Source organism: Mixophyes fleayi, chromosome 5, assembly GCF_038048845.1.
Source record: "Mixophyes fleayi isolate aMixFle1 chromosome 5, aMixFle1.hap1, whole genome shotgun sequence".
Classification (NCBI taxonomy): Eukaryota; Metazoa; Chordata; class Amphibia; order Anura; family Limnodynastidae; genus Mixophyes; species Mixophyes fleayi.
In genome coordinates, this window is record NC_134406.1 from 28554469 (window position 1) to 28570968 (window position 16500).

Consider the following 16500-nt stretch of genomic DNA (forward strand, 5'->3'; position numbering starts at 1 on the left):
TCAGTCCCTGCCCCATTGGGGTTTACAGTCTAAATTTCCTAACATACACAGACAGACAGAGACAGAGAGACTAGGGTCAATTTGATAGCAGCCAATTAAACTACCAGTATGTTTTTGCATTATATGTTATTCTATTTGAAACAAGGTTGAATGCGATAATAGTTTTATTATCAAAAGATGCTATCTTCATAGCTCCAAACATTCACAATTTTACTGCAATATAGATAAAGCTGTAGAGTAATTACTCCAGGTAATCGCCAGATTTAAAGTAATAAATTCTACTCTTAATCTACTACATTCTAGTTCACAAAAATAGTTTGTCACATTTGTGAATTTGACTACAGAGCAGTCATGTATAACACAATATTTAAAGACATATTTAACCATAGTTGCCTACTCTCCTGGAATGTCTGGGAGACGCCCGAATTTTTTTGAGTTCTCTCGGACTCCCGGGAGAGCGGGCCAGGCAACCGCTTCGCTAGGGAAGTGGGTGGGGGTGGGACTAATGGTGTCATCCTGACCCAACCACTTGCTGTATTATGACAAATTGGTATAGTTTAGCAGAGGGACGGGGCCTAATGACGCAATTCATGTTGGCAAGTATGTATTTAACACAGTTTTTGGGAACGTGGCCTAATGTCTAAAGTAGTGGTTCTTACATAGAAGCTGAAATGGCAAAGCACTGCATGTCAGTTATGCCTGCTATAATATCACTGGCAATGCTCCTGCATCTGAATCCACTGATCTGCAGTCTGTACAGAAAGGGGAATAACAAGTATAGTAATAAAGGGGTATCATAGCAAATGCTCACGCCACTGAGCAGGCTTGTGGGCACATTGTGCAGATACATTTATTGGCCTAGGAAACTCTGCGCTTGTATGCTGTTTTCCTGCACATAGCAGACAGTACAAACATTAAGTTCTGGACACACAAACACTCATTCTATGACTGCTGTCAGCAGCGTTCACTAAGCAAAAGCAAAACATGTTTTAGAAATTCAGTACTTATGCTCAGAAAAACACAGCCTAAAAACACAGCGTTCTCTGGGCTAATACACATGAACGCACAGAGCTCCGATATGCCTTTAGCCTTAGGGAGCTGATTCTCACCGGGCCCCTTGTACCTCTGGGCACCATAGCAGGTGTATGGAATCTCTATGCTGTGGAATCTGCATTGGGCTTTCCATGGGCTTCTCCCTACACAAACTGGTCATATTACTGCAAGAGAGTTCTCTCCTGCCTCCCAGCAGCAATAGATCACGATTAGAAGTTATCTAACCTCACAGAGAGGCAGGACATGTATATATATATATATATATATATATATATATATATATATATATATATTATATGCCCCGCCACCACCTCCCCTTTTCACATATAAGAGGTTGCACAAGACAGATTGTCCTGATTGTAAGGGAGTAGCGCTGAAAGGATGCTGCTTTACAAGTGGTAGACCCCTGGCGCTTCCTCAATGTGAAAGAACAATGCCCCCTTTTTTAGGCTAGCGTCCTATTCACAAACAGGACCTGTCGACAGTTATAAATTAGGAGAACAGTCATTTAAGTTTCCTATTTTTTACCTTTTACCGTATTTACCTTATTTTAATGCTTATGAAATAATAATATATTTGTTCCAATTTACAACCATAAAAAAACATGTCTTTCCCAGACAAGTAAAAGCAACGTAAAACTCATTTAGGCAGACTAAATAAAATTAGGAAAAAAGTTTTTCCTGTTGAACTGATGCATCACAAAAAGATAACTTGGGGCTGGTGGAAACTTTCCGGCCATCGAGTGGTTAAAGAAATATAATTTAATTAGTAAAACGATTAAAATATGAAGAAAACTGATTTGTAGTTTTTTTCCAGAGCAGAACATATCTATATAATGTTTGCTATATATGATGCATATTATATTTCTACAGTATGTATCTATTTAAAATATAAATATGTTGATGAAAGTTGAAATCTCTCCTATCAAAATACAGAACTTGCCCTTCTTGTCTACTGTCATTTTGTACCAATTATGTCTGCACTGCTCGTACAGAGTGGGAGTTGGGGGAAGGAGGGCCAGAGCTTGCAGCACTAGGCAGGAGGCTGTTACAATATGCTGCTGTCCTAAGGATGGGGCACTTTTGTTTTAACTTAAGTGAACAGTCCGGCCGCTCTTAATTAGAGACACTAGTTAAATCTCTTGATCATTGCCTGGAGATTGTGTGAATGGTAAAGCTTCGAATGCACGGGTGGACAACCAGTCAGAGACGAAAAAAATATCTATAGATACTATCTATAGAAGGAGAAGAATCAGGCGTGGTCAGAAACAGACCAAGGTCTAGGGTCCGAAGCAGGTACCGTGATCAGAATCAGGCAAGGTGTCAGGGCTGTCAGCAAAAACAGAACGAAGCAAAGGTCGGGGCAACAGGCAAGAATCAAATACAATAAACAGGGCCAAGGGTCATACAAGGGGAATCCAACAGCAAAAGAGGTTCAGAGCACAGGAGCAGACTAGCACACAGAAACTGGAAACTATAACCGGCAGGGAGGCTAGGCCCTCCCTGCCTAATATACAGAGAGTGGCCAATAGGAAACAGGATGCAGCCTGGGGTAAATAAGCCTCAGGGGCTGATTAATTAATGAGGAACCCGAAAGTTGCGCACCCGCCCGACTGCCCTTAATGTCAGGACACAAGTCTGCAGCGTCCCGACCGTTGCCTAGACGATCTGCAAAAAAATTTGACAGAGAAGAGGCCTGAAGCAGGGCGGAATGGACCTTCTTCCAAATAATTCTGAGACGGGAGGCTGTATGACGTACCACAGGAGAACCAGAAGGGTTGATTGAAGAAAGAGAATTAGACCTGGGATGAAGGCCATAGTTGCAAAAGAATGGAGATGTGCAGGTGGAAACATGGCAGGAGTTATTATAGGCAAATTCAGCCCACGGAAGTAAAGAAGACCAATTGTTGTGAAATTTGGAAATATATAATCGGAGGAATTATTCCAATGACTGATTGGCTCTTTCCGTTCGTCCATTTGACTGTGGATGATAGGCAGATGACAGACTGATGTTGATGCCAAGGTGGGTGCAGAAAGACCTCCAAAACTGAACGATGAACTGAGACCCACGGTCAGATACAATATCTTCAGGCAGACCATGGAGACAGAAGATATGGTGAATAAATAGTGATGCCAGAGTTCGAGCACTCGGTAGACCTGCCAAAGCGATGAAGTGGGCCATCTTGCTAAATCGATCTACCACCACTCATATTGTATTGTGACCGGATGACCAGGGTAAATCCACAACGAAATCCATTGACATATGTGACCAAGGTTTACTTGGAGTAGACAAGGGCATAAGCAGACCCGACGGAGAGCTTCTGGTAGGCTTATTTTTTGCACAATCTCTAAGAGAGAGCACAAACTCTTAAACATCCCCGGTCAAAGAGGGCCACCAAACTGTACGCAGAAGGACATCAGTGGTTTTGAAAACTCCATGAGGTCCAGCAATTTTGTTGTCATGAGCTTCAGATAGTACAGCCTTCCTGAGATGGACTGTTACAAACAATTTACCCGAAGGAGTCTCAGGAGGGGCGATTCTTTGGAAATGGTGGAGAGTGGCACCAAAATCCTGGGTCAATCCTGTATGAATTGAGGATGGAGGAATAATAGGAAGTGGAACAGCGGGTGGAGCGTGAGAGGAAATAAAGCTGCGGGAGAGTGCATCCGCTTTAACATTCTTGGAACCAGATCTATAAGTAATAATAAACTTGAAGCGGGTAAAGAACAAAGCCCAGCGTGCTTGTCTGGAATTTAGACGTTTGGCGGATTCAATAAATAACACATTTTTGGGATCTGTGAGCACAGATATAACATGAACAGCACCCTCCAGCCAGTGCCGCCATTCTATCAAACGCCCATTTTATAGCTAAACGTTCTCAATTGCCTACATCATAATTTCTTTCAGCAGCTGAGAATCTCCATGAGAAGTAAGCACATGGGTGCAATTTATGATCCCGAGGGTCCTTCTGGGACAGGACAGCACCAGCACCTCTATCAGAGGCATCCACTTCAATGATGAAAGGTAACTCAGGATTGGGGTGTCTTAAGACTGGATCAGAGGCAAAAGGGCTTCAGGGCTTCAAAAGAGGCTATAGCATCAGAGGTCCAATTAGCGGCATCAGCCCCTTTAGGGGTTAGGGCAGTAAGAGGAGCTTCCAGATCAGAGAAGGAATGAATAAACCTCCGGTAATAATTCGCAAAGCCCAGGAATCTTTGAACTGCCTTCAGATTGGTTGGGCGTAACCAATCTAAGACTGTTCGGACCTTGCTGGGATCCATAAAGAACCCATTCGGGGAGATCATATATCCTAGAAATGAGACATTTTGGACTTCAAATTCACACTTTTCCAGCTTGGCAAAGAGTTGATGCTGCTGAAATTTAGAAAGGACCTGTTTCACGTGAAGGCGGTGTTGGTCCACGGATGAAGAAGTGATCAGGATGTCATCCAGGTATACCACAACAAAGCGTCCTAAGAACTCTCATAGAACATCGTTAATTAGATCCTGGAAGACAGCAGGTGCATTGCATAAACCAAAAGCCATGACCAGGTACTCATAGTGACCTAAGTAGATGTTGAATGTGGTCTTCCATTCGTCATCGTCCCTGATACATATAAGGTTGTATGCTCCTCGTAGATTGATCTTGGTGAACACTGAAGCACTTCTGAGTTGATCGAAGAGGACCGATATGAGCGGAAGTGGGTAGGTATTTCTGACTTTATTTAACCCACGGAAATCAATACAGGGTCGAAGAGAACCGTCCTTCTTAGACAAAAAGAAGAACCCGGCTTCTATCGGGGATTTAGAAGACCTAATAAAGTCCTTCCTTTTTAAGATTCTCCTTAATATACTCCTCCATGGCCTGTGTTTCTGGTATCGAGTGGGAGTATAATCTCCCTTTAGGGAGTTTAGAGCCAGGAACTAGGTCAATAGCGCAATTATAATCTCGATGAGGAGGTAGTGTGTCAGCCGCTTGCTTAGAGAATACATCTCGAAACTCATGGTAGGGTAGCGACAGCTGATCCAGCGGGACCTGGAGCAGACGAACAGGCACAGATAAGCAGGATGAAGAACAAGAAGGACTCCAGTGAATGATGTCTTCCTTGTTCCAATCAATGACTGGACTGTGGAGCTGCAGCCAGAGGTGTCTCAGGATCACCGGAATGGAAGAACAATAAGATAAAAGGACAAGGCTTCAGAATGTAGCGCCCCCATGGTGAGCTGCAACAGAGGTGTCTGTGAACATATTTTTGGTAAAGGGCCACCATCCAGACCACAGACAGTGATGGGCGATTCGAGCTTAATGGCAGGAATCCCAATGAACGGGCGAAATCCAGATCCAGAAAACTCCCTGCGGCACCGCTGTCTAGGAAGGCAGAGACAGATGTAGATTGTGCACCAAAAGAAATTACCGCAGGAACCAGGAGTGCATTCTTGGAAGATATAATTTGCAAACTATATAACATTGGAAACTATAACCGGCAGAGACTGGCCAATAGGAAACAGGATACAGCCTGGGGAAAATCAGCCTCAGGGGCTGATTAATTAATGAGGATCCCTAAAGTTGTGCACACTCCCGGCTTCCTTTAACGTCGGGATGCGGCGCTACAAGTCTGCAGCGTCCCCCGTTGCCTAGGCAACGGGAAGGAGCGAAAACAGGAAGTGACGTCCGGGTCGTCATGGAGACAGTCGGGACACATCAAGACTAGAGACTTGTGACATTCTCATGCCCCTGAGACCTCTTCATATGTAATCAGATCTCTCTACATGCCATCAAACCTAACCAAATACCTCTTGCATGACCCACAGACCTCCCTACATGTCATTAGATCTCCCCACATGCCCAGCAGTCAACCCAGTTGCCCTGTACATGCTGATCAGACCTCCCCACATGCCACCAGATGCCCAGGTGCCACAAAACCACCCCACATGCCCCTTATATGCCATCAGACCTCACTATGTGACATCAGACCTCGCCTCATGTCACATTAGACAACCCCACATGCCCGTTATATGCCATCAGACCTCCCCACATGCCACCACATACCACCCCACATGCCTCTTATATGCCATCAGACCTCACCATGTGCCATCAGACCTTGCCATATGTCACATTAGACAACCCGACATGCCCCTTATATGTCATCAGACCTCCCCACATGCCACATCAGACCACCCCATATGCCTCTTATATGCCATCAGATCTCACTATGTTCCATCACTCCTCGCCACATGCCCCTAATACGCCATCAGACATTCCCACATGCCACATCAGACCACCCTACATGCTCCTTATGTGCAATCAGACCTTCTCACATGCCATCAGATCTCACCAAATATTCTCTTCCTTCCCTGATTGGATTGCCTGCTACTGTGACCTCCCTGCATTGTGCAGAGGAGGTCACATGACTTGGGAGTCGGGCTGACTGAGGACCATTCTACCCCTGTCAGGATACAGAGCACCATGTTCGGGTCTTACTCCCAGCTGGGAGCCACATTTTAAAGTAGAAAGAGCTGCATGGGCTTGCAAGCCCTGGGTTGGCCACTCTGTGCTGCTGCATACCCCCAACTGTCCGGATTTAGATGAGGCAGTCCTGATCTGAGAGGGCAGTCCATCATCCTGCGGATCGGAACTATTCAACTCGAGAGAACATGGGAGGTATGCTCCACTAAGTATTGTGAGCTGGGGATGCATGCAAGAGAGGTCAGGGCCTGTTGTGCACGTGGAAAATAAAGTAATTTTTTTTAAGAGAGGGGAACACTGCGCATGCCCCCCAATGTTGCCATGCCCCCCAAGATGTTGCTTGACCACCATTAACTCTGGGCCAGTTTTGGGAGGTATACTTTTGTTGCGGTCCTAGCACCCAGATAATTATAATCAAACACCCCTTCTTAATTTCAGCAAGTTTAGGCTGCTGTGTCCCAGTAATAGCCACAATTACAGTGAGCAGTTAGTGAAAACACAGTAATATAGTATATCACACTGACATCACATTTCATTAAGGGATAGTTAACTTTTGGCTGCAGATAATGTTTCTATAATCTACATAGATCGGTCTCCTATATATGCAGTTAATTTGCTGTCTATATATTACACAAGTGTTTGTCATTTAGAGGGTTAATGCTGGCACACAGTCGGTGAGCAGAAACGTAAGTGAGTCAAGTAATAAGGCCGCGCAGCACAGGGAAGGAATTTTGAGGGTGCTTCTGTAATCCAATGAATGCAGAATGAATTAGACAGTACGTTGAGGCTGTGTAGAAATGGTCAGTGATTGGGTTATAGCTGCACCCGGGGATGGGGGTTGACAGGTTGTGTGTGTGAGTGTGGGTTTTTTTTTATGAAGAATGATTGCAATATGTAACTGCAGCAACAGCAGCAGAATGTGATATCCCACCTCCAGAATGTTACACTCTTCTTCAAGCTGTGGACAAATATTGGTTACATTGACAAGGCTGATAATAAAGGTTTGGAACAATGCAGTTCGGTGCTGAGCCTGCACTGCATAGTAACAATACTGTCACACTGCATCGATAAGGACACTATGGTCTTTGTAAACACGTCTGTGGCACCAGAGGATTCATTTGATGTGGATGACAAATTGTGTCTAGATCCCAGACACAAGCTGTTCCTATTGCCAACGTGCACCTCGGTGGAGGCTGGGGGTTTGGTGACTTGTTGTCGGTAATACGGGGGAGTCCTGGACTATGTCTCCGAGGTAAAGGTGAGCCAGACAGGAGTGCAGAGCTGATGGCACTCTGCTGTCCTCTTCATGCAGTGCTGTGGACTGGGACATCGCCGGCGAGTGAGGGTTTCCTATGTAAGTTCAACAGTTACCTATGGATTGTAATCTCATAATGTTCCATCTGCCATTCACTAGCTGAGGAGTGGAACTGAATTCAAATATTAGTTGCATGTATAATATTTGTCTATATCCGTCTATATATATATATATATATATATATATATATATATATATATATATATAGTTTTCAGTCTGAAACAGATATATAGAATCAATACTTTATTGGTTGTAATAGTTACAGCAGGGGATGTATGTGTTAGTCATTTTTCTGAACATAGAATGGTTTGCAAACAGAACAGTAACCTGTAGCTTACGTGGATTGTAAAAACAAGGAAGGAATGTCAAGTTGTCATTACTGCAGAATACATCCTCGCTGGACTCTGCAGATGCGAAAGTCTCCTAGCAACAGCGCTCTCCTGCATCTGTTTTCCTTTGCATGCTAGCGTCATACATATGTAGATACTTCACAGGCACTTACTGAGGGCCACTACCTGAATATGTATGCCACAGTGTGGGTCCCTGCAGAGTGTGTTTTTATGTATATATGTGCACGTATTATGATTAGACTGACAATGAGCGTCTTGTGGTAGGTAATTAATGTTTTGGTTTAGAAGTTAATGGATAGCCTTGGAAATTACAGTGTAGCAGTAGCCGAGAGTTCTATACACACTGCAATAGAACTTGTAGTGAGGAATTTATTCTTTTCTAAATAGGAGTAGTTAATATCCAATAAAATGTTTTTCTGGTCATGTCCAGTGGACACAGCATGATGTGAAGTGTAGTGATCTATATATGTATAGAGGGCAATAGAGTTATATTATTACAATGTCCAGTGGTCAGGTCATATTGGGAGGTGTAGTGTCCTATTCTGTATAAAGTGTAATAGCATTGTACTATGATCCTATCCAGTGGTCAGGTCATGTTGGGAGTTGTAGTGTCCTCTATCTATATTGAGTAAAATAGAATAATTTTAGGACCATGTCCAGTGGTCAGGTCATGTTGGGAGTTGTAGTGTCCTATGTCGGTATAGAATGTAAAAGACTTGTATTATGATCATGTCCCGTGGTCACGTCTTTTTTGGAGGTGTAGTGTCCTATGTCTGTATTGAGTATTTAGTTTATGTTGGTGAGTGTAGTGTTCTATGTCTTTTTAGTGTGTAATACAATTGCAATATGATCATGTCCAGTTGATTACTCATACTGGGCAGATGTATTGCCTTTGTATTGTGTATTGCCCCACCCACATATTGAGTATGCGTAGTATTCAATATCTGTATAACATTTAATATAATTGTGTAATTATAGACTGTATTAGAACTGTATTACCATCATGTCCTGTGGTCAAGTTACGTTGGGAGGTATACTATCTCATGACTGTATAATGAGTAATAGAATTATATTATGATCATGTCTGATGGTCAGGTCATGTTGTGGGATGTAGTATCCAAAGTCTGTATAGAACGTAATAGAAGTGTATTATGATCATCTTCAATAGTCCAGTTATACAGAGCAGACGTAGTGTGATATGTTTCAGTAGTATGTAGTTTAAATCTGCCAGGACCTTGTGTTGAGTGATCTATATCTTTATAGAGAGTGTTATCTTTGTATTATAATCATGTTCAGTGGTCGTTATGTAGAGAGGTGTAGTTTTCTATATCTTTAGTATAGTCAGATTATATTGGGAGGTGTAGTGCCCTATATATGTATAGGATGTAGTAGAATTGTATTATGGTTATGCCCAGTGATTCAGTTATGTTTGGGGGAGAGTGGGGGTAGTGGTCTGTGCCTGTATAGAGTGTAAAATAGTTATACTAGGGTAATGTGCAGTGATCGGGTCATGTGGGGAGCATGGTGACTGTGTCTGTACAGAGTTTAGCAAAATTGTCCTATGTCATATTGACAAGTACTGTGTCCTGGGTCTGTATACAGTGTGATGAATTGTATTATGATCATGTTCAGTAGTCAGGCCATGTTGGTTGATGGTGGGGTAGTGGACTGTGTCTGTATAGGTTGTAATAGAAGTGTGTTATGATCATGTGATACCAGTGATTGCAGCAGGAGTGAGCTGGGCAGGTCTCGGGTTCTGTATAGTAAATCAACCATAGGTCTGGATTGTGTATAGGTAACCTACCAGAGATTAGGGGAGCAAGGGGACTGCCTGCATTATAAAGCCACCATAGGTCTGGGGTCTGATCAGAGACGCCACCATAGCTCTGGGGTCTGATTAGGAAAGCCACCATAGGTAAGTGGCCTAGTGGTTAGCACTTCTGCCTCACAGCACTGGGGTCATGAGTTTGATTCCCAACCGTGGTGTAGAGTTTGTATGTTCTCCCCATGTTTGCGTGGGTTTCCTCTACGGTTTCAAAAACATACTAGTAGGTGAATTGGCTGCTATCAAAATTGACCCTAGTCTGTGTGTGTGTGTGTGTATGTTAGGGAATTTAGACTGTAAGCTCCAATGGGGCAAGGACTGATGTGAGGGATTTCTCTGTACAGCGTTGCGGAATTAGTGACGCTATATAAATAACTGATGAAGATGATGATAGGTATGGGGTCTCATCAGAGAAGCCACCATAGCTCTGGGGTCTGATTAGGAAAGCTCCCATAGGTCTGGGATATGTATAGTTTTTTGGCAAAGGTGGGAGGGGGCATGGTGACTCAATCACAACCCTGCCCCCTTATGGCAATTCGAGTCAATAAGCCCTTGCATGGTATCCTGGAGGGTGCCTGCTGTTCCGGATGTCCAGAAGGGCTCCCCAAAATACTGGAGCCTCTCAGACTCTCCAGGAGAGTAGGCAAGTATGTTGCACCATAGGCCTGGGATCTGTATAGTTAAAAACACCATAGATTGGGGTGATCTACAATGTAAAGCAACCAGAGTTTCGGGGGTGGTATGCATTGTAAAACCACCAGAGATTTGGGGTGGTCTACATTGTAAAGCCACCAGAGAGTTGGTGAACCTGCATTGTAAAGCCACAAGATATTTGGGGAACCTGCATTGTAAAGCCATCAGAGATTTGAGGGGGTCTACATTGTAAAACCATCAGAGATTTGGGGTGGTCTGCATTGTAAAACCACCAGATATTTGGGGAACCTGCATTGTAAAGCCATCAGAGATTTGGGGGTATCTACATTGTAAAACCATCAGAGATTTGGGGTGGTCTGCATTGTAAAACCACCAGAGATTTGAGGTGGTCTGCATTGTAAAGCCATCAGAGATTTGGGGGGGTCTGCATTGTAAAGCCACCAGAGATTTGGGGGGGTCTGCATTGTAAAACCACCAGAGATTTGGGGTGGTCTGCATTGTAAAGCCATCAGAGATTTGGGGGGGTCTGCATTGTAAAACCACCAGAGATTTGGGGTGGTCTACATTGTAAAACCATCAGAGATTTGGGGTGGTCTGCATTGTAAAACCACCAGAGATTTGGGGTGGTCTGCATTGTAAAGCCATCAGAGATTTGGGGGGGGTCTGCATTGTAAAGCCAAATGCGATTTGGGGTGGTCTGCACTGTAAAGCCACCAGATATTTGGGGAACCTGCATTGTAAAGCCACCAGAGATTCAGGGTGGTCTGCATTGTAAAGCCACCAGAGATTTGGGGGGGTCTGCATTGTAAAGCCAAATGCGATTTTGGGTGGTCTGCACTGTAAAGCCACCAGATATTTGGGGAACCTGCATTGTAAAGCCACCAGAGATTTGGGGTGGTCTGCATTGTAAAGCCACCAGAGATTTGGAGTGGTCTGCACTGTAAAGCCACCAGATATTTGGGGAACCTACATTGTAAATCCACAAGAGATTGGAGAGGTTGTATTTCCTAGTGCCTCCAGAACAGGGTTGGCATTGAACAGAAGCCAGCACAGACCTGAGAGGTAGAATATAGAAACATATTAAAATAAGGAGTAGGGATAATTAATTGAACTTGATATATGTACAGTACTGCTGGTAATATTTCAGTGTGGATTAAATGTGCTAATATAATATATGGCTCATATTTTCTTCTTCAAATGTTTAGTCTACATTGTTCAAGATATAATTAATGACTTAAATATATGCTTCTATTTTCCAGCGCCACACACATCGCATGTATCTCTAGATTTATATGTTCTCCAGTCATTTACAGGTTATCAAGTGTATTTCCTAAGGTGTAAGTTGTGCTGTTGCAAGGGGTGTGATATACACTGTATATAATGAGATGCATACATTCTATTTATATAAGTGATGACTTTGTATCTATTGTTGAGAACTATGCACAGCCTTTTATAGACTTCTGTTTTTCTTAATGCAAGTATCTACAAATAGTGCTCATGTTGCTCAGGGGTCTGTACACCTCATCAATTGAAGTAAGTAAAACAGGATTTAATTGTGTGATATACAGGTGTGAATGGTGTGTTAGTGGAACTACAAGCTAATAAGTGTAGGATATTTTTTTTACGTAGGTAGACAGCAAGAGTAAGCCACAAGGTCAAAGGACTCCAGCAAATTTGTAATTATTAATGGGTCATTGATGCTAGGATCACCTTATCCATTCACCATGGTTTGCTCCATACAGTCGTTTCTCCTGAGGTTCCGTGGTTCGTCTGACAGTCCTGGTCGAATGTCAGGGCCTGGTAACTAGGGGGTGTATGTGGGAGGGATGACCAATCAGAAACTGCAATCACAGAGATTGCGACTTCTGATTGGTCCCCCACCCTCCCCTTTCTGCAGACATTTTAAAGTGGTGAACTATTACACAAACAGAGGAGCCCCAGGACAAACAACAGCATATAGAAACCCTTGGGGCTCTCGGGAGGGGAAGGAGCAGTTGAATAAAATTGAGTCATTAGGTAGTTATATGACTTCCACCTTCCAGTCTTGTTTTAAACCCAGCTTTTCCTTTATTAGAACTCAATTCAGCAGGGCACAGCTGGCCAGGCCCAATGATCTGAGAGTGGTAAGATAATTACAGGCCGGCAAGCAGAGGTCACTTCTAGTTGTGAGTTCCGGAACCCTGTGGTTAACTCTAATCATCTGTTGAACAAAATGGCTTTGCAGAGAAAGAATTATGGCGACCCACCCCAGATAACATGATGACCAATATTTTGGGTCCTGACTCACAGTTTGAAGGCAGCACCCCAGCATGTTTCACTTATCATTTAGACCAGGGGTGTCCAACCTTTTAGCTTCCCTGGGCCACATTGGAAGACGACGAGTTGGTTTGGGCCGCACATAAAATACACTAACACTAACGATAGCTGATCATCCAAAAAAACCATAGAAAACATAGTTAACATATTAAACTTACTTGGAAATGAAGTTAGTAAGAGTTAGGAAACCTGTTGCAGACTCATGATTAAAGCAGTAGTACCATTACCAGCTACAATTTAACTTACCTGCATCTGCCCCTTAGTGGGGTTCGGGGAATTAAATGGCCAAAACTTTTTTTTTCCTCTCTTTCTGCACCCAAGAATCATTTTTTTTATTGACCAGTTTGAAATGGTCACCGATATAGGTAGCATCAGGAGGACTAATATCAATATACAGAGATTTAAAGGTGGCGGGAAAAATGGCTCATGGAGCAGCCTCCGATGAGGGTAACAGTGGGTGATATTTTCACCCTACTCAGCACTGCACATTTAAAATGGTTTAAAATATTAAGAATACAATCATCTCTTAATATTTATATTAGATACATACAGAGAACACAGCTAGTTCATAATTGCATAATTGCATAATTGCTGCTGATAGTTCGCGTGGGTGACTCCTCTGTGCTGCGCTACTCAATGGATGTCGGGTGTGATGACGTCACCCCTGACATTCACTGTGAGCGCTGCACGGAGGAGGAGACCAGGGAGAGAGCCGGAGCACCAGCTGAAGTGACCGCAAGGTAAGTATTTTCTTTTTTTTTTTTTGCAGGATTTTTTTTTCATTAACAGCACTCCCCCCTTGCCACAACCAAAACTCCTGCTGGGCCACATTTACAGGCGGGCTGGGCCGCATGGGGCCCGCGGGCCGCAGGTTGGACAACCCTGATTTAGACTATAGTTAACCAGTCTGTGTCTCGCAAGCTGTTTGGTAGCTACAAGTCCTAGCAGGTCAGGGCATGCTGGGACTTCCCAGAGTGCACCTCCAGTAGAATGGCAGATGAGCTTCTAGAACTTACTATGTATAATTTTTCCAGTTAAAGCTTTTATTATTGAAACATCTATCACAGGTCTAGCGCTGAGGTGTTTGAGGGAAGCTGAGCACTGGTTGAGGGCTATTTTTGTTTACATTTAATTTTTGGATGGTTGTAAGTGCTAGCTGCCCATTTATTCTGTCAGTTTGACAGAATTACTTATTGGTCCAGGTCATTATGCAATGGGTATCTAGAGCAGTAATAGGCATCCTGATTTCCTTTAAAAGGGCCGCACATTACCCTTAATCTCAGTAATCAGTTATACAATACATTGAATTAAAGATAGAAGCACATATCTGTATTAACATACCAGCATGCATTGTTAAACAAGTGTTACAAGTTATAACAAACAAATCTGACAGTAGGAGCTGGAGGCCACAGGTGAAAGGTCAGAGGGCCATATGTGGCCCTACGGCCCCCAGTTGCCATCACTGATCTGGAGAGTCTGATTTAGGGAGTGTTCACTCGAACACCTTTAGGGTAAAGTAGGGTGTTGCCACTATTGTAGGCGTGTGGGCAGGGCCCTCTTACCTCTATGTCTGTATTAACCAGTATTATTTTATTACTGTGTTTGTTCCCAAATGTAAAGCGCCAAGCAATTTGCTGGCGCTATATAAATAGATGATGATGATGAAGGGTTAGTGTGTTTACTTGTGAGTGAGCTGTACAGTGTAAAGTTTTCCCGAAAGTCCCTCAACTTACATATTTATTAAATATACTGCAGTTGGAAGCTATTGTCTTTGATGTTAAGTGCAGGAAGGAAACTTTCACTCCTTTCACTCCATTAGTTTTATGTTCTTGCTTAATTGATTGGGATTGGAAGTCACATTTTGTATGAAAACAAAACATACATCCAGTTAGCACACATTTGTGTTAAAGGTTTCCCAGAAGTGTCCCTGTCACTTGCATACAGTAGAGGCAAACAGTAGGTAGGCCGAGCCAACACTCATTCCCTAGAAACTAGTGACGTCAGCTGTATTAGACTATGGTCACTGCGCCTATTGTATTCATTCTTCAACAAACTGATTACATTCGGATGTGCAGGAAGTGGGCGGTGCTAGAGGAACCTGTCACCAGTCAGAGCATTAGAATGTTAACAACACAGATTAGTGAAGTGAGGCTTCTGGTTCTACAAATGAAAACACTCCATACATCCAACTTGTGTGGTTGTTTATATTAAAGTTAAACTTAGCAATATACTGTATAATCATATCATCCAATAGAATGTGTTTATGGTGGGACAGTTCTGATTTTATATACCAAAGAGAATGTGACTTATAGTGGTGCAGTAAGACCAAATAGGGTTGTTTTTGTGTGTCTTGTGGGTGGTCCTTTTTTGTCCCATTTTTATATTTAGGAGGTGTGGTATAGTGGGGTGGGGTCTGAGGGCTGTGATTACTCTAGGTAGGGCTACGCTGTTTTTTTTTTTTTTGTACACATTTATTTAAAGGACCTTGCCTCCAGCTAGTCTGCTAAGTGGGTTCTAAGCAGGCATTGTAAGAACTGTCTTTCTGCCTCCTCACATGAACTTAAAAACTATATCTGACAAGTAGCTGAAATGGAGAACATAACATACTATCTACACAACCAGAGACATTTTCTTATTATTGATTATTTGTATAGCGCCACCATATAACTCAGTATTGTACAGAGAATATTTGTCATTCACATAACTCCCAGCATTTTGAATTCTGACATCGGGACGTTGTGTGTGGTCATGTCATGATTGAGGCGTGGTATCATGATGGGGGTGTGGCCACATTCCCCCGAGGGCGTACCTAGTGTTTTTGAAGTGTTGGGCTGCCCTGTACTCTCCTCCACTCCCCTCCAAACACCTTAATTGAGTGTGGGGAAAAAACAGAGCACCCTGGTCGGATGCTAACCACTGTGCAACTGTGCTCCCCCATAGCACATATTCCTACACCATACCTATGACTAGTCTAAACAAATTTTGCTTCTCCACTCTAAAATTAATATTATCCCTTAATATTGTCCCTCAATTATTATAATGACCTATAACCCTTACATACAAACCTAAGTTAAAAATAAGCCTTCCTTCACCCAAAGCACAATAAATACATATGTATTCCCCCCCCCAACCTGCCCTCTTCCAACGCCCCCTCCTTTATTTTGTTATGACCCTCATAGATATAAAAAAAATGAATCAATGGATTCCCTGTACTGTTTGTTTCTTATACAATGTGTTTATTCTAGGGATGAGCGCACTCGGATTTATGAAATCCGAGCCCACCCGAACGTTGCGGATCCGAGTCGGATCCGAGACAGATCCGGGTATTGGCGCCAAATTCAAATGTGAAACTGAGGCTCTGACTCATAATCCCGTTGTCGGATCTCGCGATACTCGGATCCTATAAATTCCCCGCTAGTCGCCGCCATCTTCACTCGGGCATTGATCAGGGTAGAGGGAGGGTGTGTTAGGTGGTCCTCTGTCCTGGTAGATCTCGTGCTGTGCTGTTTAGTTCTGTGCTG

General features: G+C 43.2%; 1 protein-coding gene across 3 annotated transcripts in view; it reads left to right on the forward strand.

Annotated features, from left to right (window-relative positions):
* Positions 1-16500, forward strand: part of CACNB2 (calcium voltage-gated channel auxiliary subunit beta 2) — a 243637-nt gene that overhangs the window by 84210 nt on the left and 142927 nt on the right. Inside the window, exon 1 of one of the 3 annotated variants that reach the window (XM_075211927.1) lies at positions 7287-7873. The exons of the other annotated variants lie outside the window; for them this stretch is intronic. Within the exon in view, the coding sequence (XP_075068028.1) occupies positions 7826-7873 (48 nt within the window). The 5' untranslated portion in view covers positions 7287-7825. Of the gene's footprint in view, positions 1-7286; positions 7874-16500 lie in introns of those variants that run through there. 3 annotated transcript variants of the gene reach the window in all.